The 27969-nt window shown below is 37.1% G+C and overlaps 2 protein-coding genes across 3 annotated transcripts in view; both read right to left on the bottom strand.

The window, feature by feature from the left end:
- Nucleotides 1-225: 225 nt before the first annotated feature.
- On the bottom strand, nt 226-10041 carry LOC117124011 (sacsin-like). The gene is made up of 5 exons (XM_033270132.1): nt 9855-10041; nt 3776-3858; nt 2581-2669; nt 1989-2259; nt 226-1814 (listed from the first exon to the last, which is right to left on the bottom strand). The coding sequence occupies exons 2-5, from the start codon at nt 3795-3797 to the stop codon at nt 226-228; spliced, it is 1971 nt and encodes a 656-aa protein (XP_033126023.1). The 5' UTR covers nt 3798-3858; nt 9855-10041.
- An 861-nt stretch (nt 10042-10902) lies between these two features.
- Nucleotides 10903-27969, bottom strand: part of LOC117123963 (sacsin-like) — a 34799-nt gene continuing 17732 nt past the window's right edge. For both annotated transcript variants that reach the window (XM_033270066.1, XM_033270074.1), the window contains exon 6: nt 10903-27810. In XM_033270066.1, coding sequence (XP_033125957.1) covers nt 13583-27810 — 14228 coding nt within the window. In that variant the 3' untranslated portion in view covers nt 10903-13582. The remainder of the gene's footprint in view (nt 27811-27969) is intronic.

Genomic DNA, 27969 nt, shown 5'->3' on the forward strand with positions numbered 1-27969 from the left:
ATGCCTCTGGCGGGACTCGAACCTGCGACCTCTCGCTGTCAAGGCGAGTGTCATAACCACTAGACCACGGAGGCTTCATGGTTGAACAGATTCAAATACCACCAGATACACTCTGGTGGTATATAATATATATATATATATATACATACACATGCATACATGCACACATACACACCCACACACACCCCCCCCCCTTAAATCCGCACCTGTATGCTGCAGTAAATGTTAAATCTCACCTGTCTTTTTGCTTCCAGTGATTATCTTCATCCTTAGCGAGGTTTCTATTTCCTCATTAAGAAATCTGTGACGTAGGCCTGGTAATAACTCCATTGAACACTCGTGGGATGCTGAGAAGAAAATGGGATTGGTGACCATTCCAGATGCGAATCTACAAAAAGATCCATCAGCAAGGGGCAGAAGTTCGAAATTGTAAAGATCAGCAAAGTTATTCTCATCGTCTAGTAAGTATTCCAATAAAGTGATCTTCTTACTGCGGTCTAGATTGCCTAGGGGGACATTTCGTAGGGTGCTTCGAACTAGACTAGGGGTGATCCACTGAATCGTGTAATCACTATGTGTCTGAATAGCCTTCATGACGTGTGGATGATTTCTGGTAGAGACAATGGGTACGTTGCACTCTAATAGTAGTCTCACGATAAATTCTTCCGTTCTCTTTTGAGTGTCCTCAGGGAGATCAAATATGGCTGTGTTTATATTTAACCACTTACCACCTTCAATTTCACTGAAGAACACATCTTCTTTTAGCAGAACATTGAACAATTCAGGACACATTAGCTCCTTCCATGGGAATTTCACTTTGTCCACATCAGGCCATGTCTGGTAGATGCAATCGACAGAAACCTCTCTCGTACTGTACTGCTTTATTGCATGAAGTATAAGTCGAGTGTACGCTTTTGGGAAAAGTTGCTGAAGGAGAAGCTTGTTCCATTTTGACATTTTATCATTACGATCTTCAACTGGCCATTTGATTGTGCGTCGGTCATCACTAACACCAAAATCGGCATTTACGTGTACAGGTAACCCGCTATTGTTTTCGGATGGTGGAAGTGGTAGAAAGCAACAAGTCCTACCTTCAAGCAGTGATGATGCCCCAACGCAATTTTTTGCACTAAATGTCCGCATAGCTACTCCTACCAATGGCAATCGATCATGTTCTTTTGCCAATGTAAGTAATTCGGATGTAATATCCGATCCTCCCAAATAGATGCTAATCATCCATTTGTATTCAGCAGGCGTTGAACAATTTTCTACAACTTCAACATGCATTGGAAATATTGTCGAAAAAGATGTGTATTCATTGCCTTGTAGCTGTTTACTCCTCTTAATTGCTGTCACTATGTCTTCCCTTGATTTCTGAACTATGTCTGTAGTTCTACCAGAAATGCTAGCAGAAAATAAAGGAACTTCTTTGTCGGTGAGAATTTCTCCGACCGTTATACTACGTATAGTTTTCAAGAACAATAGTAGAATTTTTGCATCATCGACAAATAAATCAAAGAGCCTTTTCACATCGTCACCATTTATCACATTCTCTGAGACAACTGAACGTTTTCTTCGGAGAGGGAATCGAAACATCGCTCCAGTAAAAAACTGCCCTTCGATCAGGCCTAGTTGATCTTTAAATAAGTTCTTGTATGGTTTAAACTGGTCAGAGAATTTAGGATCCTTAAAAACACTTGCCCTTTTGTGGATGTCTAGTTTTCGTCCTCGCTGAACTTTTCCATTGTAAATGAACAATGTCTCGCTAGGATCCATAAATGCAAGGTAGTTTCCGCTTACAATGCTAGGCATATCTATAGATGAAGATAATATGGCAACCATGATATTTTTTTTTTTAATTAATTACAAAAGAATATTCTAAATGCACTGGTATCATCAGTCAAATTGCTATAATGTACAATTTTGAAACTGGGTTGCATGTTTCATTAAATTTTGGGAGTAGAAATTTGTAGGTCATTGAAGCTTACCTGTCATGTGATACACAGACACAAATCCCATCCCAAAGCGACCCACTTTAGTTGGATCATCCTTCTTTTCAGATCTTGACAAATTCTGTATGCTTGTCCAATCCTTTTTCATGAATGTTGCATCATTGTATGCGCATAAAGCTGGTCCTTGGTATGGTGACAAATCACCAATCCCTTCACCACAATACAGGTTATTTGTGCCGTGCTGCCGGCCATCGTACAAAAATCGTACTGTGGTGGCGCAAGCATCATCTGCATTCTGTGTCAGCTCCTGTTAGGAAAAACACTAAGCATTTACTATTAAGCCAGACACTTACTCCACCTGACAATCCTTAGCTAACACAGAACACAACGCCCCAAACACAAGCAATAATACATACAGGATGTCAAACGGCATCATGTCGTTAATTTTGAGAAGTAGTGATGCATAAAAAATAACCCGAATACTGAAACACATATCATATAATTTAAAGTGGTGTGGTGGTGATGGTAAATGTGATGACGATTATGACGTCAAAGATCTTCAATATTAAATAAATACCCACATAATTTAGAATTTCAATTTTATGCCTAGGTAAGTACAGAATCTTACCTTTAGTAATTGACCCTCCGTGTAATTTCGAAGAATTTGTTTTACATAGTCTACCAACGGCGGCTCCTTTTGTCCGAAACAGAAATCATCTGACAAAGTAAATAATTATTTATTTTGGTATCAATGGCAAATATACTCATGGTAATGTGTTATTGAATATAATGAATAATTATAATGACGATAATATTAAAATTCAATAATTATTTACGTTTGGTCACAGATAAACTGGCTTGACAAAGTGTCAAACCTCCGCTTAGACACATCACTAACCAAAAACTGATTACATGCAAAATATGTGCATCTCATTTGCATTTCTTTGGACACCCTCCCCCACCCCACCCTCAAGAAGCAATCTACATTATTACAGCCACACCAACTGGGACCCGCCAATGACGGCGCTCCGTATGAGATGGTTCGATGGGAAGAATTCCTGGTCATTTCTGCTTGAATGTGCACGACCAATACATTCAATGCAATACCATCATACCAGGTATCAATATACTCCTGGATGGAGAGGGGCGAACGTCAGTAAAGTGCAGTGCCCAAAGACACAAGCAATGCGAATAGTGCTCTCTCGAACTCCACAGTAGTTACGATTAAATTACTTACAGTACCTGTATTTTAGTAGTAAGTTCGCTATACCTTGTTTAGCGAACACTCCAACCACCAAAAATGGCGATTTCAAATACAATTACAGGACTGTACTATTCTTTTCTAGTTAGAGCACCCTCCATCGCGAAAAATGGAAATAAAAAAAATAAAAAAACCGTTTTATTTATTTTTATTACGCCCTCTTCTCCAATGAAATCTAATAATAATAATAATAATAATAATAATAGTACGGCAATAATAATAATAATAATAATAATTTATATTATAAAAAAATTGACAATTGATATATGGAATATATTATATTTTCTCTTCCGACTAGATACTTAAAATTAGCAAAATATTGTTCCTAAACAGGAAAACACTTTTTTGCACTCCTCTGACCTTAAAAAATTATTTCACAAGGTATCAAAAAATAATCTCTCCAAAGAATCGTGCTTGCAAGATGACTGAAAGATTTACGCTGTCTCCTGTCGTATTTAATACCAGTTGGTATAAAGAGGGCGCACTCCAATTTCATCCGTAAATATAGGTAAATTTGAGGCTATAGCTGGCTAAATAAACATTTAAAAAATTCTATCCTTACCGTCATCATCAGCAGCGGACATTGTTGCAATTTGCGGTCTTTACTCAATCTATCTCACAAATTTATCTCAAAATCACCAGCATCTATAAAGCAGATATACATGGAAAAAATTAAATTGTTTTTTTAATTTAAAAAAATTCAAAATTATTTTCATGCAATATTTTATTTCATAAATAATAAATTGTTTGTCGTCAAACCATAGTCTCAGAAATTCACGTCATATGCACTTCCTAAAGCCCCTCTCCCACTAGGGGTTTTTTCAGCATACGAGTTACAAGAGAATGCCGAGTTGCTAACTCGGCAAAAACTCGTAGGACGATTCGGAAAGCTCGGGGAGGACTCTTACCTACTCGTAGCAGCTCTGAACTCGTGGCGCTAATTTTGAACATGTTCAAAATTATCGCCACGAGTAGATAACTCGTAGTAAACTCGAAGAACTCGTAGGTAGCTCGTAGAGTACTCTGGGTACTCCTACCTAGCTCGTACACTACTCTGGATACTAGTCAGCGGTTTTGTCATCTACGAGTTTGATGCGAACACCCAAAAACGAGTACGAGTAAGTACGAGCGCACCGAGTTGACTCGTACCTAACTCGTATCTAATTAGGTACAAACTTGTTACGCTCGTAATAATCTCGTAGTTAACTCGGTGCTCTGCTCGGCATAATTCGTACATAACTCGTAACCAACTCCATAAAGTCGTACCTCACTTGTAGCTAACACGTAATAAGCTCGTATAGGTCCTTTCCAAAGATCACGAGTTTTAACTCGTAGAAATCGTACGACTCTTAGGTGAAATAAACCTAGGTGGGAGAGGGGCTTACCATCCCATGTGAATATAAGATCGATTTTCGTCTGGGCTGGTGCAAGTAGAACGCAACTCAATGATGCGTGCGCAACTAATATTTTGTTGGCACATGAAAACTGTAATGAAATAGTTTATAGGCCGCCACCACTTGCAATTGGCCTATTGTTTCTTGTTAACTTATGATTTTAGAAAAAACATTTTCAGCAATCAGCAATGATGACACTGTGAGAAAGAATCAATACAACAACTGATGGCAAATTATCGTTAAAAATGAACGTAAGCAACAAGAGAATGCGAAGCAAGTGTGGATGGCGGTTAAGAAGGTTGCAGGGCACAGTAGTAGATTCGACTCAATAGATATGTTAAAAATTTACCACACGAATAAAATATATGAGCGGCACTGGTTAAAGACAATTTGAGTTCTTGCTTTGAACAAGGTATCCATTCGTAGAAGTCTTATGAATATAATCTTTAAAATAGTGACGTTAAGGGGTCGGGACCAGAACATACCTCCAACTTAAGACAAATTAGGCCTATATGTATTTTGTACATATTGAGACTCTAAAATCGATTAAGTAAGCCTTGAGTACCACACTTAATAACATATGAGCTTAAAATATTTTTTCTTGCACTTTTTGAGGGGCGGTATTTAAACGGGGCGCATATTATTTAGAGTGGAAATTGAGGGGAAGAAAGAGATAAAAATTAAGGCGTGCTTAGAAAACGGGAAAATTAAAGGAGCGCTTTTTGAATAAAAAAAAAGAGAGATTATATAAGACATTGGAAATCGAAAAAAAAAAAGCGAATGGTTCTGGTGCAGTTGTCTAGAGTATGGCTCATGACAAGAATGCTGTGGGTAGGCCTATTTAGACAAACAGCAGACGAAGTTAGTAGTTGCCAATGCCAATTGAGATTAGTAGGATTATTCTTGCAAACCTCAGATGAAGGCGTGCTAAAGGAGCGAAATACACTCAGTCAAAAGGGCATATATTGAAATAAGAGGGGCACTTATTCAAACGAGGCGCTTATTCGATCGCGCGAGTACGGTAATCCCATAAATCGGTAAAATAGCCGTAAAGTAGATCGTATAGAAAGAACCATAATAGTACTATAATACTCGAGCGTCTCGATTTGAGAAGGGCCTGCTCTTGTTCCTCGTAATTTTAACTTGGTATCGTATCGAATTCGAGTCAACCCGAGACGGCCCAATGCAGGGGCGGCGCTAGCAGGAGTCCAAGGGGAAAAGGACACCGTCTGGAACCTCTGGACCCCCCGCTTCTACCACCTGTCGGGGAATTTTCAGCAAGGTTGTCGGGGAAATTGTAATTTCGACCAGGAGTGGCTTCGCGGCCGGCGGGGCCATCCCCTTCCCCGTCGGGGAGAGCTGCCCTCCCCCCGTCGGGGAGAAAAAGCACAATTCGTCGGTATGTATTTTTTATATATTAGTACACTCTAAAATCGATTAAATAAGCCTTTGAAACTCCTAAATTGTTGGAATTTTTGGGGCTTCGCCTCCCCCCCCCCCAGGACCACCTTGGGACCTTTCAATCGAAGCTCGACCACGCCCACTTTGCTTTCGTCGGGGAAATCTGACACCTTGGCGGGGGAACCGGCTCTCCCGTCAGGGACCTCGGTCACCCCCGTCGGGAATCCTGGCACCACCCCTGATTTCGACCGCCGAAAATACAATTTTCAGGCATGCTTATTACTAAGCTGTTGAATTATAGGATTAAAAACTGTCTAGTGCAAGCAGTGCTACTATGCGAGGTGTTGTATTATCGCGATCGTATGGGATGCGGTGGTAGCGTCAGGTTTTCTCCGACATGGGTGGGGTACCTCCAACAGGTGGTGAGTAGCCGGACATTGCATGGCTTTCTATCAAATTATCCTTTTTAAATAAAGAATACCATAGTCAACATACAACCATATGTGGGGGGGGGGGTTGTGGACCCCTTGTCGGAGCTTGGAACCCTTGTAGGGGAGCTTGGACCCCTCGTTGAGGAATTCCTAACGTTTAATGTAAATGTTTCGTACAGGAAAAATCGCTCCAAGGGGAGTATCCCAGCGCTTGTACTCAAGCACAAAACGCTCTGCCATTTTGGCAGGTCTTATGGCATCCAGTATTTTAGAGCTGCCTATTCTCAGCTCTTCTCTTAATTTGAAAATAACTGTCACCCTGTTTCATTTCATGAAGAAAAACGCGCTTTTCCTTACTCTTTGTGCTTCCCAGAAAGCGTTTTTAGTACTTAGTGGGCCTAGGTAATTATGCAAAACCCAGGCCTAACTTAAAAATTATAATTGTCATAGTATGTAACTCAAGTTGAAATAACACTTTTCATTACTCGTGCAGCTTAATCAAATATTGTCATTTTAAACGACCCATTGGTATTAACATGGTAACAATGTTTTAAAAATTAGACAGCGACGTTCTCTCAGAAGTTGTTTTGTAGACGTTTATCTGTTGATGACCTTTTGACCTCCTGATTTCTGCAATGAGATTTTCGGGTCGATTCATAGCCGAGACAGCCCGAGTGGAGTTTCATGTAAATGTTTCGTACGGGAAAAAAAATCGCACCCTGGGGGACAGTAGACAACAAATGTGGTAATTGCGTGTTCATGACCCTTGAAGCTTGTCACAACCTTTGCTGGAATTATCTTGCATACATTCTTGTTGCTGATCTGATTTTTTGATGATTATGGTCGACATTAAATTACTGTAATTTATTTACTCCATGACGTGAAATAAATATTTTCAAGTAGACCAACATTTACGGAAATTACGTTAACAGAGGACTGTGGCAATTAAACTGCACATTTACTTTTTACATAAAACAATATTTGGAACGCAACTTACCTTTTAATCTATGTGAACTACCACCGCTTTAATCTACTTTGAATTAGGAACTATAACCTATTTAATCTGTCTAAAATTAGAAACTGGGACCAAGGAATTAAGATTGAAAATGTGGCTTAAACTAAAAAACAAAACAAAAAGTAAAAAAAAAACAAAAAACAAAAATTAAAAAACAAAATGTGCACAAAACATTCCAATTAATCTGAGATTAGGAATACTGTACCATTTAATCAAGTCAGATTTAAATTAAATCTTTATAGGATAGCGCTAGTGGGAGGGGGAGACGCCGTGTCTTGGGATCGACAGGGAGAAAAACCACAATGGGGAAAAATTATATGTATTTGTAAAATATTAGAGACTCTTAAATCAAATCCTTTGAAACATTTTATCATATTTTTCGGGGCTTTACCCCAAAACTTTTTAAACATTTTAAGCGACAACCGACTCGGTCTTGTTGGGGACATCGTCCATCCGTCAGGGGCCTCGTCCTAACCCCGTCGGCAAATCCAGACGTCACCTCTGCTTATTCATTCATATTTCTATTAATAATAATAATAATAATAATAATAATAGTAATTTTTCAGCTTCAGTTTCTATTAATTATGCATTTTCTTTAAATTATTTTAATTTTTCCAACAATCCATAATGATGCTCAGGATTTAATTCAATAGTCCAAAACAACAAAAATTAAATTAAATCCATCGAAATGCACATCCATCAATTTGTTTTCAGAACCACCTCCACCCCCCCCCCCCCCCAACACTCATCATCAAGATCTAATTATGATGAATAATGCTGACATAGAAGTTGTAATTGTAACTAAACCTCTGGGTGTTTGGTTTCAAGACGATCTGAAATGGGGCAGAAATATAAAAGAATTAATAGCTAAAGGTAGCAGTTGTCTCCATAATGCTGACCTAGTATCAATGTAATATTGTTGTTACGTAAGACCTTCACTTGGATATGCCGTCCCTGTATGGCATTCAGGGTTAACTGTTGATCAATCTAGGGCCATACAGCATGTGCAAAAAAAAAGGCCATGTAAAATTATCTCAGCAAATGATTATCAGGGGCGGATTTAGGGGGGGGGGGCGGCCCGGCCCCGGCCATCCCCTTTTGGGAGGTTAAAAAAAGGAAAAAAAAGAGAGAAAAAGAAAAAAATGATAGGCCAGAATGCCTCAAATGTTATGTTCGGGCGTCTAGAACACAAAAATTTCGCGGGGGCCCCGGACCCCCTACGACAGTGTTGTCTCAATCGGCCCAACTTTCGGCCCCCCTCCCGGCCCCCCCCCTTTTGGATATTTCTGGATCCGCCCCTGATTATATCAATTACGATGAATCGCTTATTATGCTTGAATATCCAGTTGAGTGACAGAAGAAATAACATTTGTAAAATGATTACTTAACAGTTTAAAATTAATTCCTCATTTACCCAATCAAAGTAGTATCTAAGAAAGATGCGAAAGTTCCAACTACCCCAAAGTAGTCAACAGACGCGTCAATAGTGCAATCCCATATCTAACTGCCACTTTGATTGATCTCGGAATGTATGCATATATCTCGACTTTCCGTACGTGATGCCTTATGATAACCTGGCAATACTGTAGATAACTTTTTGTGAGGTTTTCATTTCACTTCATTTTTTTAGGCACGACACAAGCGCCAAGGATATGACAACGTGGCGCTTACGTGTGGCGTATCTAGAAGTCTTGAAGTGGAGGTAAGGTTGTATCCCCTTCCCTTGTATTCGCCAATCTCTCTCTGACATCACACAGCCGTTACGCCACTGTGGCTTTTTTTTATTATTATTTTTTAAGATTAAGTTATTTTTTTTTTTGGTTAAAAATTAGTAAATAAAGAAAGAAATCAATACTGTAACCTGAAAATTAAGGCGTTTACCAGTAATTTTCGTGGGAATTTCCCCGAGATCTCGGGAATTTCCAATTTTACGGTATGGCTATACTCAGTGCAGTGCCGGATTAACCATTAGGCAAGTAATAAGGCACAAGCCTGTGGGCCAGGCGAAAATGATGGGCCATCAAAAGTTGGACTGCAATATTATTTACACTCTATTTTCCGGTATTATTAGGCCAGAAAACTCGGAGACATTCTACTGTTAGAGTTGTGGCAGAGTAACTCTTTTCTCCGACACGAAAAATTTTGTAATCACGGTCGCTGGGGTGGATTTTTACATTTCGTAATTATTACCATGGGGTCCATTCAATAAACATTTTTGGGCCATTTCCAAAATGTGCCTTGAGGCCAGACGATGCTTAATCCGGCACTGGCTATACTTGTCAGATTTCAATATACTGTATTTATCAAATGGACGTACAGTATTGCTTTCTTTATACAATGAACATGAACGCGCCAATAGGCCTATTCAGTTTAATAATCATTAATTAAGCTTAAACTCACCTGTTGGATCACGCCTAAACAAAATCGCTTCCATTGTTCAAAATGAAGTATATTGAAACAGTGTCGGCGTTTGCATAAAATAAGTGAATTCATGAATGCGCGATTTGTACACTATAATATTGTATCGTTAAAAATGTGTGACTGCTCTTTTATGATTCGTCAGAATGCTATCATGTGAACAAAATGGGCTGGCTTAATTTTTCTGGGAATTCCCAATGTCTTCAGGTAATAATTTTACCATTTCATTTGCAAAAACATTTCTTAACAGAAATCGTAGACACTCCCCTGCGCCCTCAGTAATTTGCAAGCACCCCCCCCCTCTAAAAATATTTATAATTTCCCCAACTGTTTCACTCGCCGCCTAAGTCCAGAACAATTTGTGAATGGCTGAAATAATAATGAGACGTCCAGTGACGTATCTGAGAGACGTCGCCCCTCCCCTAAAAAATCGTTTTGGCCCTTACAAACTCGCCTCCCCAGTCGACCTCCCACGACCCCCAATTTCGAAAGCAAAAAGAAATCAAGCAGGTAACATTTTTTTAACATCTTTTTCAAAAAAAAAAAAAAAATAAGTAGGTATGGCCCATAAAACCAAATTTTTCACAAATTAAAATTGTAATATGCACATTACTATCATGGGCTCCTAATAATGCACCCCTCCAGCACCCACGCCTCATTGATACGCTACTGCAAACATCCTAGCCCGTACGTAATACTGAATAAATTGATTTTATTTCTAGGGTCAGTATCATTAAGTACTATGCTATTTTTTGTGTTACTTTAAGTATTTAATTTCATTAAATTTTCTTAAATATTGTACATTATTTCTTATTAATGCATTAATTATTTTATACTTTCGTATAAAGTACATGATACATCATGTAGCATAGCGCTCAACGAATGCTGTCTTATAAATTTTGTAATAAAATGTCTGACAGGATTTGAACCTGCGACCTCTTACTGTCAAGTCGAGCGAGATCATTAGACCACAGAGGCATCATGACTTAACAGATTCAATTATTGAATTATGTAAACAACATCGGAAAAAATCAAACAAGCTAGGCCTAATAAGCAGACAAAGTTATTCAATAATAATTGTTAAAAACAATGCATTGAACGATTGCATGAATAATTAATTTGATCAATTTGACAATTTCTTTTTAAAAATTGAAGTACATTTTTATTGCAAATAAAACGTAAACATTAAACCAGTCCATTGTATCCAACCAACTACATATAATTCATTAAAATATTTCAAAACATAATCAATTAATTTGATCACTTTGACTGAATTTTCATTTTATAGCAAAGAAAATGTAAACGTAAAACAAATGTGTAGATAAATTTAATACCAAACGATCCATGATTACTATTTAAAACTACTATATGCTAGGACAAATATAACCAGTTAAAAAATCAACATTGCATACAACTTACTTTAAGTGTAATGTTAATGAAGAACGCTATTTTTGGAATTACGACGTGTTTGCTGCTAATTACAAATTAGCAGCAAATACCAAAAAATAGTAGTCATCAAAAGATTGAACAATTAAATTAAAAGCAAATATCATACCATTGGTATTTTATAAATCATTTAAATATGGATCTATTATTATTATTATTATTATTATTATTATTATAGGTTTATGATTTAAACAGCCATGGCACTTCTAAGAATGGACCTATTATAAAGTTATTATTACGTCCATGTTCTAAGCATGAAGTTCACCCTAAGTCCTAAACTATACAGAAGCGTGTTTTACAATTGTTTCAGTGAACGAAATAAGTGGAGTGTATGAACGTGCAAATCAAACATACTATCAACGCTGTTGGGTGAGGGGGTAGTATAAAGAATCTATATAAAATATGGTGCATAAATGACCAACATTAAACAGTTTGTGAAAAAGAAAAATCATTGGTAAGTCTTATTATGCATTATTATGATATTATTGTGAAAGCAAACGTATTGCTTTAATCAGACATTTATTTATCAATCATTAAGATAAGAATATCTTTCAAAATTAAATTAATTTGAAAGCAAAAATGATCACTAAACGTATTGCTTTTATCAGATATTTAAAAGCAAATGGAACTAAAATTTAAACTACCATATTATATGTTGACCCAGTCCAATTTTTTGGCAAGCATAATATATTTACATTTATCAATAATTAAGATAAGAATGCATTTTTATACTGTAGTATTAAATTAAATGGTACTGTACTGTAAACACTACTGACAGCTAAATATTTGAAATTTAACAGCAGACTGCAACTTCCAAATGAATTAAGTACAATAGAGTGCATAGATATATATCTTCTTAATCAAAATAATGCCTAATCCAGAGAATAAAGGTCTGCACACGCTATTAACATAAAACGAATGCATGGTAAATAACTGTTTAAGTGACATTTATCAATCGTTATGTATGTTCTTCAAGATAACATGCTACGTTAAGTAAATACCCGTTAAGCACAAGTGGAAGTACAGAATGCATTAAATGCTCGATTAAGCGCCGCTCTCAAAACAACGCGCCACAAAATCTAATTTTTTTTTTGCTAAGCGCCGCTCTGAAATAAGCGCCGTGCGCGGAAAAACAGGGTTGTAAATGCAAGGTATAGTGTTAAAATGAATAAATAGCACACGAGCATTTCTATAAAAATGTTTTTTTACGATAACCTGTGATGATAGACCAGGCCCTACTGAATTGCGTGGGAATAAGTGAGATAGGGAACATGCGAAAGTACATGGAAAGCGCCACGACAATATATTTTTATAAGCGAAAAGTCATGTTGGACGTGCCAATTCATGCAAATCATGCATTATAATATTGTTTCTTGTATGCCTCTCCTTAAATTAGTAAAACTAATCATATGCTTAGGCCTACAAAACAATTGTAGGCCTACATAATTATAACAGCGAGGTTGCTGAACGTTACGGCTACTAAAAGTCATGGAACACATCTATGCGCAATTCAGCAGTGACGCTAGAAGTTATTGGTTATTGTCTTTATTCTACCTTTACGATCTATAAATCATTAGAGATACAAAATATAGATAGAAGAAACTCTTATATTAATATAATGTATAAAAATATGTTGCTTTTTTATCTAATCATCTTACTATAAGCCTAGTTTTCTAAATACAGTATTCCATAAAAATCTAGTATCTACTACGAACATAGATTTGTAATGAAATGTCTATCCAAAAAATAGTCCATTACGAGTAGGCTTATACTATGTGCATACTGATGTATGTTTGTTTTTTTTGCAGGGCCATATACAAGATTGCCATTGCGGGTGGGGGTGGCAACAAACTGGGGTCATGGGAAGAGCCAATTGGATTACAGCTTTGATCGTTCAATACTACGAAAACCTAATTCCCAAATACTGGCCTAGCAATGGATTAAAATTGAAAAATTCATGATCACTTTTAATTTTGACTGCAGAAAATAAAGTTTATATTCCTCAGAACATACATGAAATGAGGACAGTACTCCGCTTGCAGCCGCTAGGCCTATATTATCTAGACACGGCCCTGCATTTGTGCAGAAAATACTACTCATTTTAACGGGTATTGTGAAGAGAATTTTGTATATTTTATACAATGGGAAATACATTTATAAATTGTACTATCGGCAAGTACACTTTCCTCCTCTAATTAAAATTTTCTAAGAATTAAATTGTTATTGCTTTTATCAGCAGACAGTTAATTATTGATGTTAAGAGTTCACTGGAAAGCAATTACATCATCCATCATATCCAAAATTATTTTAGCTGTAGAGATGCATTTAATGGCACCATTTCTGTCAAAAAGTTCATGTGGTATTTCATCATCAAAGCGACCTGGATACTGTGCTCTGTTTTGGTCCTTGCCATTGGCACAAAGCTCATCCACATGCTTACGAATGTCATCGGGACATCCTGGTAGATCAGATACAGTCATTGACAACAATCTAATGTTATCGTCTTTGTCATAAACACCTTTACTTGACAGTATAGCAGCTTTTAATGATTTCTCCACTGCTCGTAGACACTTATAGGCCACCCATTCGTAGCTAGGATACCCATCAATATCGTTATCTGCTGCACGAAGGTCCTCCCGGGCTTGTTTTTGCCATAGTTTTGCTTGGACCGGCATAGATCTTGGTGGTGGCGGGTTTGTAAATGAGAAATCAGTATCAGTCCAACTGAAACTAGCCCCAGAACGAAAATTTTCTCTCCATGTATAGTCATATCTATGCTCTCGTCTCCTTTTATCCCTACGAGCTCTTCGGTTCCATTCTTTGTAGTATCCTTCCCAGCTATCGGCATCCTCTGAATTGTAATATTTTCCTGTTGGCTCTTCACCTGTCCGCTGCCTGGGAAGTCCTTTTTCTAGACGATCTATTTCATTTTTCAGATGCTTGAAAACTTCACTACAAAACTCTTCTCGACCAGGATTTTTATCTGGATGCCATTTTAAGTACAATCGCTTGACTGCTTTTTTTCTTTCCTCAGTGTCTAATTTCCAAATCTCTTCTAGATTGTCTGACACTTTGTCCTTGGTTTCTTCAAGATTCTCACTGACTGGTGGTGTAGATGCTCTCTTAGGATGCGTTTTAGATGATTGTTCACTGTTAGAATTAGCTGATACATCCACCATTGCCTGCAAAGCCATTTCTTCATCATGGTTTCTATCTGTATTAGATTTAGAGGGCACCCACTTATAAAGATCAAATGCACTGACTACTTTGTTGTTATCTCTTCCAAAATTTATTTCATACTTATCGTTGATTCGTCGTAAAATCATTGCATATACGTATACTTCATTGCCTGCTTCACAGAGTTCATACACTACATATTCTCCAGGAGTGAATTCATTAAATGGATCATTATCGAGAGATCCAACTATATAATCTGGTAATTGAGATCCTAAGTCTGGTAAAGACATACTTTCTGACGTACATGCATCTAACTCCCGAATATTATGCTTACTTAATTTTGTTTGAATTTGCTTTAAGTTACAGAAAATCATCATCTGTATAGTCATAACATCGTTTATAATCTCTCCAGTAAGTTTAGAAATTATATTTGCTAACATTAACTTTAGAAAGCCATAATCTCCTGAACTCTGATGTCTGATATAAATTGTCTTTTCTGCATCTACAAGTAAACAATCTTCTTCCATTTTACTGTCTTTAATTATTATATCTGCTTCAACCAGGTGTGTCTCTAGTCGTTTAAGACACTGGATTGACAGATGATCTCTTGTTAATTCTGGAACACTAGGAAGAACAGTTTCAGGAAGTTCCACACCGTTCTGATATGCTTCATGTTTCATAAGGCGATAAATACCATTACGAAACTCAGCAGAATGAATTTGACGTCGAATGATGTTTAACTGTTTACATGCACCTTCCTTAGCAAAACAACATTTATTTTCATCTGGAATTAAACTCATAGCCTCTTGAATTGATTTACTGAATTTACATGGTTGAAGTTCTCTTGGCATCTTCTGAATATAGACTGTAGCATCATTTTTCAATTCTATCTCTTTAAAATTTATCAGAATGTTTGTATTTTCTTCCTTCAGTCTAACCTCAAACATTGGCTTATCGTAGTACTTTAAACTATTCGACTTGACAAGCTGGCAACTTCGATTTGGCAAGTACAAGGTAGTTCTACCACTTAACCAATCTTTTTCAAGGTAGGATTTGAAGATCTTACGAACAGAAAATTTTACCATACGCTTCAAATTTGGATTATCACGAAAAGAATCATCCTTAATATCTGCGTGAATCATCGTCAGAAGTTCACAGCACTGCCAGATGGAAGGTTTTTCCTGAGCACCAAGGCGACTGAAGAGCACCATGTATTGGACAAAGCATTCTGGTATCTGGTAGATATACGGTTTCAGAACAAGTCCTGCTTTTATTGTTTTCACTGTGAATTCAGCTTTACTCAGACGTTGGTCCTCATCAACTAGCATAATAGGCTCGTTCTTTAATTCTTTCTGAATCTTGTCACTTTCTTCTCTTTTTTCACACAAAAACCTATAAATATTATCTAGAACGCGATTTAACAGTTTCCGGCATTCAACAGACTTCACTCCACCTGATGATCTTTTTGACTGTCCATATTCATCTTTCAGATTAGTGCATATATTTTTTATGTGCACTAGAACATTATCAACAGATGGTGTTACGTTTGCATTTAAATTCGGCAATAAGTCATTAAATTGCAATCGTTTTCCATATATATGAGGAACGGCATATTCTGGTAACAAATTTGCGCTTGTCCAAACTAGGTGTTCATTTGAGGAAGTTAAAGCACCCTTGTATGGTATTCCAAGTCTACCATCTGAATATAACTTATAAGGTTCATGCAGTGCCACCAGGTCATGATGCAATGGGTGTGGGGCCAAAAATGATATATCACTGAGATCTCTTATTAAGTTGGTATTTTTCATCAATTCATCGCTGTTTGAAATATGTCTGATAAGCATTTTAGATTTTTCTGTCTGTGGATCAAGTTCATTCAAGACCATACCTTGTTCAATTGCCCGTGCGAATTCAAGTATCTTCATTGGTGTAGGTTTTGTTATCAAACCAAGTTCTTTCATGAAATCTTTCCAGTGATATTCACATAAAGGCTTAGGTAGAAACATTTCCGGTTTTAGCATGCATCTAAATAATGGAATAGAACTGTCATAAAATTCACCAATGCGTTTGATAGGCCCGTCTTTATGGGATATGAGAGGTGTGGTCTTCAGGCCCATGTTAGAAATCAAATTGTCCCTCTTTTGTTTGACACACAGTAATGACAGAAGAGTTTGAATTCGCTGCAAGTGCTCTACCCTGGCTTCATGAGTGAATTTACAAAAGGAAGGTAGTATAAATTCTCTGTAGACATCCAGTTCCGTCGATTTGGTCAAACCCAAAAGTGCGTGCAGTTTATTCAAAGATGAATCGTCGCTAATGAACTCAGCTTTAGAATCAGCTACCCACTTTTCTCTTTCGACTTTTGGAATATAAGCATGAAGAACGAAATATTGCTTTTTATTACTTAAAGTAATGTATGTCTTATGAATCGAAAGGTAGCAAGGCAGTTTTCTTAAATCATCGCTATGTTGTTCGTTCAATGATGATCCAATAAAGCGAACAAAGAATAACAGGATGTTTTTCTTGTTTTCGCTATCCAATACCTCAAAAGCTTGATCGTTTTCATCTAATAAAGAAACCAGACTTGTCAGTAATCTTGCAGGTGTGCTAGCAGTGGCAATAAACTGTTTAATAAAATCAATGATACTATTTTGTGAAGCAGACCCCATGTACGAAAACCGTTCCTTTCCAAATATCGTCTCATCTACAACTGGTAGTTCCATCTTAGCTAATGCCTCCTTAATGTAGCTATCTGCTATATTACTATGTATCACTAATTCAGCAGAAGAAAATGGTATCAGATAGTGACACTCTTTGTGTGGACCTGATTTAACTTTTACCGGGAACACAGTCCAATTACCCATTAGTGATTTGATGTGAGCATGTCCGTTGTCATACTGATGCTTATTAAGTGAACGTTTATCAAATTCTTCTTTAAGGAAATCCCAAAGTTTCTGAAGCCATGCTTTATTTGGTATTGAGTCACTGTTTGGATTCCAGGTAACCTTATAGTTTATGTTGTATTGTGAGCCTATATTCATGTTCAGCCTTTCTACAAGATGGTTAATCCCTAAACACTTAATCTGCATTGACGTCTCAGAAAAATGAGACTGTGCACTTTGATGCACAAACTCATGCCAACATTTTGGCAATAATGCATACTTGCGTGAACAAAAGTATGTGTCTGTTGAATTAAATTTCCGTAGCCATGAGTCTTGTGTAAGCAGTAGTGGCAAACCATCTAATGGAATTTTTCCATCTTTTAACAGTTTGTCTTTGTCAACATATTCAAGTAGCGCAAAGTAATTTGATTCACTTTTAAGGCGTGACATGGAGACGCTACACGGTAATGTCCCTGGGTTAAAGCCAGTTTTCAGAAAATATACAACAGTATTAGGTGTAACCAACTCGATCTCATATAGTTGACATTTAACAGCCTCACTTGGTTGTAACTCATTTTCAATAGATGTTGAAAGCATTTTTCCTGCGGTTGTTAAATCTTCATAGATGTGTTTAGGTGCACTAGTAATTGTGAAACCTATATGTTGAAGAATAGCTTTCAAATGTATCTTTTTCTTTTCTTTATCACTAAGCTGTCTTTGAAATGTTGATGTTCTTGTTTCTGTATCGAAGTACACCTTTTTTCCTGCAGCTCCAGCAGCGGGAAGCCATTCTAACCTGTATTCATTATCAGTACAGTCGTCCAAATCATAGGCAATTACGTCATCGGTGCGTCGAACTACTGGAAACAATGGTATCTGATTACGAATAACATTCAAGAACACATGCTCGGCTAAATGCTTCCATTCAGTATGTACATCGCTTAAATTTGGAAAGTAATTCCAATACAATTCCATCATGTCATGCAGACAAGAGGATTTGCATGTAATTAGAGATTCACATCCGGATAGAGGTCCAAATTTTCTGTCTCTCAAATGCCTAAGTAGTTGTGAGTACGAACAAGAAATTACTTCGCTCATTATGTACAAATTCCAGTCCGAATTTTGAGAGGTGTTGGAAAGGTTTCGCCTAGTCGAATCGAGACTGAAATGTCCGTTCACACTTACGGGTAGTTTTGGAAAAATTGGGAGAGGCAGAAAACAATAGGCACAGCACATTTTCTGTGAGCCCAATAGACGTGCTGCTACGCCTCCACGCGGTAGAAGGTTGAGATATCCTTCATTGTAGGCCGATGAGAGTTTTAATGGAATATTTTCACTTGATCCTATGCGTTGGTTCACCAACCACACTTCAGTTTTTCCTCTGCTATCAGAAATCTTCATTTCATACGTAACCTCCTTTATCTTAATGTCTTCTAATTTCGATTTATTTGCACATTCTTTAACATATTTGTAAAATTTGCGTCTCTTTTCTTCATCTTCCTCCGATAGTTCTGCTTCTACTACATATTCAGTTTCCATACAGTGACTGATCTCATCAATATGTGAAATGGTAATCTTTTTCAGATTATTAAGATACAAGAGCATATCAAATGCATTATTTTTAAAAGTGTCAAGTAAATATGGCAGTTTCTTCCCATCATATAACTCTCGACTCATGACCGAATCTTGATCCTTAGCATGATAGCTCATTTTAGTAGTACGCAAAGGAAATCTAAACATTGTGCATCCTCTGTTTGGAAGAGAGTCGAGACGGAAGCAAGAAAGAGCATCACTAAACAATTTGTTAAGCTCTTGACTAATATCATATCGAGAACCTGGCGCGTCTGCAGTTGCATCGTCAATATATGCACAGCGGGGGTCGAAAACACACAGCGTGTCATCATTGGACAAGAATGTTGGACAGTCAGTAAGATGATAAACAGAATTAAACCCAATGCCATACTGGCCTGTCTTATCTGGATGTGCTGATTTACTGCCAATTCCAAGATCTTGGATTCCCTTCAGATCACTTTCAGTAAATGGTTTGTTGTTGAAAACACATAATGCTGGTCCAAGTGTTTGTTTCCATGATTCACAAAATACTTTTTCATCAGGGTGTTGACGCGGGTCGTATATGAAATTGATTTCATCTGCACCGGCATCGTCGGCATTTTGTAACAGTTCTTTGAATATTGAATCATCACATGGATATCCTTCTAAGATTTCGCTGATTCGACTAGTAAGTTTTTGTACTTGGCCGAATTTTGTGCCATACTTAAGTTTATGTCTATTCTTTGATAAAATGTTTAACCGGATATCTTTTACACCTAGCTTATCTGCCAATTCATGGGGAATGAGATTATGGCACAATGTCTCACCTTTTATGTCATCATCTGAACTGTCATGAAGACAAAAACTTAGTTCACTAACAGGCCTAAGACGCATCTGACTATCAGGAATCAAAATTTGTCGTTCATCATCAAAGTCTTTGCATGCAGCCAGAGTGAGAACCAAGTCAATTGCTACTTGCATATCTTTGTCACTGAGAGCCTTTTCCTCATATTTACTTTGAAGAAGATAACTGACATTCAACAAGGTAGAAGGGTGAAAGTTTTCTTCCAGGCCAAGAATTTTGAAAAAATCAACACAGGTTTTCAATTCAGGGGGGAGTTTGTAGAGGTACGGTTGAAATTCCCGATTGCAGGTTAGAGACACTTGGTCAATTTTAACAAACTTTCCAGAACACAAGACAACTGGTAAATTCTGCAGCGATTCTTTGATTATAGCTACTTTCTTGGTTTTTATGTGTTTTTGTATTTCTGTTATAAGAAGCATATACATATGATGAATCCTAGTGATGTCGATACAATCAATAGAAATGAGTTGTTTCAGTTGTTTAATGACATCCGTCAGATCTGGAGTGATTTTTATTTTTATTAGCCTTTTTGTAGACAAAGTACATTTCAGATCTCTGGCTAGTGGAGCAACTGCTCCAACATATTCTTTTAACTCAGAGCTGTAAACACACTTTGGTGACAAGAATACATCCTTTGTATTTGCCCACAACACAGGGTAATGTAAAGGAGATTCAGTTTCTGTCGGTATGAATTTGATGTTGTGTAGTTCTAGTAGCCCTTTTTTGACACCTTTATCATCTGTTTTAATCGAGTCAATGTACTTTAGAATAGCATTAGCCCTTTCTCTACAAATTTTCGTCGACTTGTGTGAGTCAGATATTTGATGAAGAAGCTCAACAGATTGGCACCTTTCGACAACATGGTCCAATGGAATACTTAAGTGTGCCATTCCTAATGACCTTAACTTCACAAGGATTTCGGGAGTTCTGAATTCGTTGCCAAGTGCAAATTTACCATCATTTGGAAGATACATCGATGCTATTAGGTGGCAAGTGTGATCGATTAATTCCGATGGAATTTTCCGAGCACCATCAGGTGTTGAGGGTATGCATGGAGTGGATTTCAACATGTCATCTATCCAATCAAAATCATTATGTTGCAGTAAATACAAAAGTGTAACATTGACAACATCATCTGGAAACTCTGATATTTTTGGAAAGAAGTATACTTCAAAGAACTGTTGAAACGAAACCGTTCTTGTCATGATTTCATCAAAGCAATGAGAGTCAATGAAACTTTTCAGGATGTAGTCAGGTAAATCAACAATAACAAGCCCCTGTCTTACCATTATATCTGTAACAACGGTTACAATTTGGCAATCTGTCAAATCTGCATCAAAGAAATGAATCTCATCAAATGTAAGCCAATTTTGGTCAACGTTAAATATCTGTGGAAGATTAGATTTAGCTTCATGGTTAATTCCGTGAACAACAGCTTTGTAGAAACTATGCACAACATGGAGAATATCTGTGTGTACACGATCAGTTCTTGGCCACAGTGAAAATAAACCATCTTTTTTGCGAATAGTTGAGACATCAGTAAATACCATTGTTCTTGGTGTAGGCTCAGAGAGCAACGTAATGTAAGCTCTTGCAATCACATCCTTCATAAGAGCATTATTCCATTCCGAATGTATTGTTGTATCATCTCCAGATCCTTTTTTACGAAGACTTCTTCTATCTGATGTTACAGAAAATTTGGCATTTATGTGTATCGGGAGACCACTTGGTGGAATAGACAAAGGCAGAAAACAAAACACTAAACCGGAAACCATCTCTGTGCTGTGATATTTGTATGCCAATCCACCACACGTGCTTAGTCCATGCTTTACACCCTCACTGCTTTTTGCTATCTGTGAAGATTCGTTAGTTCCATTAACCGTATGAATAATCCAATCTTCTTGTTTACCTTTTAACTGAAAATACTGGCAACCACCATTTGGATATTGTACATTTATTCTGATTTTGCTGGTATTACCATTTCTGCTTTCTGTAATTGGTTCTTTCATAACGCTACAGATGCATATTGGTTGTTCATCATAATTACTCCGACGGTAAATGCTCATTTTTTGTACATGCTTAGTAAATATCAGCATCTCCCCAGCCTGCTTAAGAAATCTTTTGATAAGATCTCTAATCTTTGTTTTACTGAATGTATTTTTGCTTATCTTTCCGCCTTTCCGAACTTGCTCGTCCGTTCGAAGAGGAAGCCGAAAAAGGGTTCCTGTAAAAGAATTCCCCCGAAGATCACATCCAAATATATTTTCATATGGACGGAATTGATTGTGGAACCTATCCAAAATTTTTTTATCATTGTTGAAATTTATCTGAATCCCAGGAGCTCCAAATCTTATTTGATTACCAAGATGGAACCTATGAGGATCAAAAATTGTTAGACGACCATTACTTATAAAACTGGGAACATCTGTCAAGTGGTAAACCGAGTTAAAACCCAGTCCAAAGTTTCCAATTTTCTCTTTTTCTTGGCGTTTAGTTTGTCCACCTAATTTTGTTATGTTTTCAAAATCATCTTCTGTAAACATTGCGTTATTAAACACACAAAGTGCAGGGCCGTGACATAGGCTCATTCCGATATCCAATAGACCATTTGTGCTTGAATTTTTACTGAGATCAATTAGAAACTTCACTTCCGTAGCCATTGCATCGTCTGCATTCTGAATCATTTCTTTTGGAATATCTACATCTTGATAGTCTTCAAGAACATTATGAAGCCTCTGTGTCAGTGCTTCTTCTTGACCAAAGTGTGTTATTCCAATTTCATAACTGTGAGATAATTTTCTACTCAAGGGTGTTACTCCGAAGAATGCTGCAATTGAATTTGTTACGTCTTGATGTACTAGGTTTTCGTCATGTTCAGAAGTTAAGCTACTTTTAAACCAATCATCACAAAAGCAACACTCCTCAGGCCTCACCAGGCGGAGTTCTTCTTTACATTCAATAGGAATAAGAATGTCTTGACCACGTTCTTTCATAATGTCTTCATTACAATGACCTTTGATAAAGGTCAGAATTTCTATTACAAGATTACGGTCGCGTTCAATGTCTGTAGCAAGAGGTGAGATATCTCCGTCATGTTTATTTTTAATCTTATAAAGAATACCTATAAGATCGCTTAATCTTTCACTTTGTTCCTGCGGTACATTGCAATGTATGAATAGTTGTTTGTAACAACGTAAGCTTTGGTGAACTGAGTAAAAATACGGTTTAAGATTGACAGTTCCTTTATTGATACAAACAGAACTCTTGCAGGTGAATCCTTCACCGTGCCACACCCATGCCCAATCATCTGTCTGCAATTTGTCACTAAGTTCTTTGTTACAATCAACTTCTCGTTCAAGCACAGCATAAATAATATTACACATCTTTAAAACCATCGCTTCATTAGCCAATAAATAATCGTTAGAGATGTCGGAAAGTTTTCTAAGTTGTTGTGTGACCTCTAAACACGATGGTGAACGCATTTGTTTAGATAGGTTAAAAATCCGACTAACATTTTCTGCATCTCTGCACCACCGAAAAACTTGTTCATTAACGACGGGTTTCACAAAGCATACTAAATTAGAATATGCAAAAGGATGAAGTTCTGCAGCGCATAAGAAATCATCACATTCATCTCCGTACCATGGAAAATCTGCAGGAAAATTAACAGGTTTCTTTGAAACTGGTAATATTTTAACGCATCGAATATCATTCATAAACTTCTGATTGATCAATCCGGATTTTGTTTCAAGAAATTTCATGAAGCACTGTATCTTATTCATTTTACGTTTTCTTTTACACTTAAATCCTTCGAGAACTCTGGCTCTTTCTAAAAGTTCTGACAAACTTAGATCATCCTTTACCATTCCCAACTTAACCAGCACTTCCAACCTTGTCTCATCACATCGGTAATTTTTATTTGGAAAGCGAAGTTCTTCGGGTTCAAATAAGTCCGAAACTTTGCCATATGGGTGCACAAGATCGGAAACTCGTTTCAGAGGTTCAGATGCACTGCCAGTTGGAATACATGCAGTGTTTTCAAGAAGATTTTTGTATGATGGTCGCTTGTAATTATCAATTACGTGCATTGTGAGTTTATCACGCGTTTCGCTTTCCATGTAGTTGATGTTGGGAAAGAAAACTTCTTCAAAAAAACGCTCTTCCGTGTACATCCGTTTGTGTATCGCATCACCACAACCAGCTCGTTCGAATCCCTTTATAACTTTATCAGGAATATCTACCACATACTTCCCAGGTGAAATGAATCTCTGTAAAACAGCTTTTACATCGTCAGCAACAGCTTGAGTATATGGTTTGTAGATGAAAATTGCATCAATGTTTAGCCATTTATCGTGCTTCTGAAAAATACATGGCTTATCTCCCGAATCATCAATTCCATATACAATTGCTCTGTAGAATGCTTTTAATAAAGGCAAATATTCACTTTTCACTGGAATCTGCGATTCATTAGGCCAAAGGTCATATGTAGAGAATGCTGTTAGACAACATTGAGCTTGTTTGTGTGATAAGAGACTCACATAGCTTCTATTGATTATGTCTACAAAAATAGCATCATTCCAATCTGATTTTAAGTCTCTGACACCTGTTATGGTTCCCCTTCTCCAAAGATTCCTTCGGTCATTAGATACTTCAAAATTACCATTAATATGACATGGTATGCCGGAGGTTGGAATTGATAATGGCAGAAAAGAAAAAACTTCTCCTTGTATTGGTTGTGATAAAAGTGGTAGTGCTATTCCACCACAAGGAATCTTAAACCTTGATGTATCAGATTTGTATAATTCCAAAGAGTTTGATTGGCCCATACAAGAGAAGACTAACCATTGTGTTGAAGTACATTTTGCAAAATCAGTGCGATAATAAAGAGCTCCCTCCTTTGTCAGACAATGTTCAACACTTAATCTTGTTAATGATGATGGGAAATGACTAGTATTTTTGAGCTCCAAACCACTTGATAGAAACTTTGACGATTCAAGCAAAATACAGTTCTGCATTTTAAACTTGTCCATGTCGCCTAAATACTTTATTGAATTATTGATCTCTTTTATGTATTCTTTTGGAGTTTTCGTCGCAGAGAACAGTTGTACAGCATGTTGCGGCTCGCTGTGTTTTCCAAGATAATACACTGATACCTTTGTCACATGTTGTGTAAAAAGCAGTAGTTTTTCAGCATTTTTATTAACGTTTTCCATTAAATGCAGAACATCATCTTCTTCAAAATGCTTATCACTTATCTGACTTTTGATGGCCATAGTTCGCAGTGGCAAACGAAATAATGTTCCATCAAACTGAACTTTTTTAGTATCGAATAGGTTACACCCAAAAATTCCGTGAAATGGTTGGAATTGATTACAGAATCTTTTTAGAGTTGTTTTACTTTGATTCAAATCGATTCTGATACCTGGATTCCTTTTATCTCGTAGTTGACTATCGAGAAAATTAGTGTGTGGGTCGAGAAAGCCAACCAGCCCACGGGACAAGAAGCTGGGAACATCTGTTATGTGATAGACTGAATTAAATCCTAAACCAAATTTTCCAATCAGCTCTGGATTACTTCCTTTCGTTCTTCCACCAATCTTAGTGATGTTCTCAAAGTCTTCATCGCTAAACGTTGAATCATTATACACCCACAGTGCAGGACCCTGCCACGATTTCATTCCTTTATCTAGTAGCCTTGTTTTTAATGAGTTATTTTTGCGCATGTCAATCATAAATCTGACCTCAGAGGCACCAGCATCATCAGCATTTTGAATCATTTCATTAGCAATAGAATCCTCAGTATAGCCACTATCAAGGATATTTCTCAATTTCAGAGTAAGATCCTCTTTTTGGCCAGCTTGTTGAAATCCAAGTAAAGACATCGCCCCGCTGATCTTTTGACCAAGAGGCATCACATCTAGGCAAAGGTAAATTTTACGAGAAACTTTCTCGTGCACGAGCTTAATGTCTTCAAACTCATCAAACTCGAGCCATTCCTCATTGGGATAACACACATCATTACATGAGGCAAACTGAAGGCAGTCACTGTTTTGCAGAGGAAGGAAAATTCGATCTCTTATTTCATCAGTCACCTTTCCTTTGTTAATGTCTATAATGCCTTCGATGACATATATCGCAAGATCTCTATCATGTTCAATGCGTTCAGATGTGACATCTGTATTTCCAGGTGTTTCGTGAAATTGCTTTATTTCCTCTAGTAGTTCCAGCATTGGATCCATCTTCTCATCAACTTTCTCTATAGCTCCAAAAGCTCTAAACAAATGTTTGTACTTACTGAAACGTGGTTGAAGTACAAAAGAGTATGGTTCAAAGCTGTGTCTTGTTTTCTTAAGGGAAATCTGTGATGGCGCCACAAAGCACATTCCGGTCCATACCCATTTATCATCACGTTCTTTGAATTGTGCAAAATCCTCCATGTTATTTTGCATGAATTTGTACACACTATGAAGTGTTTTCTCAAGACTAGGTATATCTAATTTATTATCAATGTTTTTCTGGCAAGAAGATACAAAGTCTACTATATTCTGTAGGTGGTTGTATATCTTATCTGATTGAGGGTGTGCCTCCCAGTTGAATCTATTAGATAATTTTGGGTATTTATTTGAAACAAGAGGCATAGTTGAGCCTACTAAGGGTGCAAGGGAGACAGACGTCGCCTCATTCGGTTTCAATAGACTCTCACATCCGTAGAATCGAGGCAATTCAGATGGATATATTTGCTGGTCAATTTCATCCTCAACAGGAACCCATCGGTTGTTTAGAAGGTAATCAAGAAGCGTGGAGTAAGTAAGGAAATTTAAATTTTCATTCAACAGTTTCAATAAAGCTTTGCCTTTTTTAACATTTGAATTTGAGGTGACATCTTCTGCACATCGTTGTACGTCATGTTTCGTCAATTTAGAACGTGTTTTCAATCCTAGTTGAAGTAGGATACTTCGATATTTAATACCAAATGGTGAGGTAGGAAAGACATCCAAGCATTCGCTAAATAACTGTGCCAGAAGTTCATCTGACGGATCAAAACATTCTGATGGTCTTCTATGGCTCCCGTCAGGTAAAGGAACAAATGGTTCTTTTTTAATTGTATCTATGATAATTTTCCTCCTCGATGGCTTAAATTCATCCCACCTATCCATTATCCAGATAATTAGTGAAGTTACATTGCCATCTTCATTTGACAAACATCGAACCATTTGGCACAGAACCTCCTCTCGCGGGCATGTTTGAAGGCCCAATTTAGAAGCTAAATTATTGGAATCTGTATCCAATATGTCAAGAAATATCTCTTCTGTTGGAAAATCTGGAAGTTCTTCTTTATTCACTATTCTTAGCTCTTTATCGTTGACAACCGCAGACTGAAAGATGCTGTAGTTATAATCAAGGACATGAGTTGCTTCTTCGAAAACAGGAATTCTAAGTAACACATTTCGTTGTCTATCATCTTTCAGGCTTTGAATATTTCCCAAGAATCTTCGAAATAGTTGTACATCTTCTGGAGGAAGGCTCTTTACATCATTCTGAAGACTTTCGTCAGTACCAGCTTCGGCAAAAATCCGCAAGATATCATTAGGTTCTAAACTGTGTAAGTAGGTCTTCCAAATGTCTTGTCGAAAAAATTTTACAAATTCTGCATTTTCAAGATTCACTGTAATCAAATGCAGTGAAGGCAGTATGGCCTCAACCAGTCTAGTCTCAACATCTTGATGGCCATCGATAACTACAATATTAGACTTACGGACAAGTTGAATTAATTTGACCTCAGTTTGGTCTTCACTAAATCTTGTCGGGATCAGGGTAATCCCCTCATATTTACTAATATCATTTTTGGAAACTTCTTGTAAGAAGCTCCAGAATTTCTTGAGCCAGCATCGTGGAGGGTGATCAGGATGGCCTGGATACCACATAACCTCGGCTGATTTCGACCAATCAGATGGTAATGCATCTCTGATTAAAGTTGCAATCATGTTTGGTTTCAACTGTTGAACTTGATTAATTCCTGTTAAGATGAAATCATCATATCATTATCATATCAATACAAAACAATGTATTAGGTTTATAAAAATATGTTTACATCGAACTGCAATGTAAGAAAAATATGGAATGTGTGTATGTACCTATTAGGTCTATAATAATGCAAGTTCAAAGGGCACAGGCC

The sequence above is a fragment of the Anneissia japonica genome, unplaced genomic scaffold (assembly GCF_011630105.1).
Source record: "Anneissia japonica isolate Jap-2015-1 unplaced genomic scaffold, ASM1163010v1 scaffold169_len739621_cov184, whole genome shotgun sequence".
NCBI lineage: Eukaryota > Metazoa > Echinodermata > Crinoidea > Comatulida > Comatulidae > Anneissia > Anneissia japonica.

Coding starts and splice junctions, on each gene's coding strand:
- LOC117124011 (XM_033270132.1), bottom strand. CDS start 3,797: ATGTCCGCTGCTGATGATGACG. Junction 2,260..2,580: donor CGGAGGGTCAATTACTAAAG/GTAAGATTCTGT, acceptor TTTTCCTAACAG/GAGCTGACACAGAATGCAGA. Junction 1,815..1,988: donor GTCTGTGTATCACATGACAG/GTAAGCTTCAAT, acceptor CTTCATCTATAG/ATATGCCTAGCATTGTAAGC.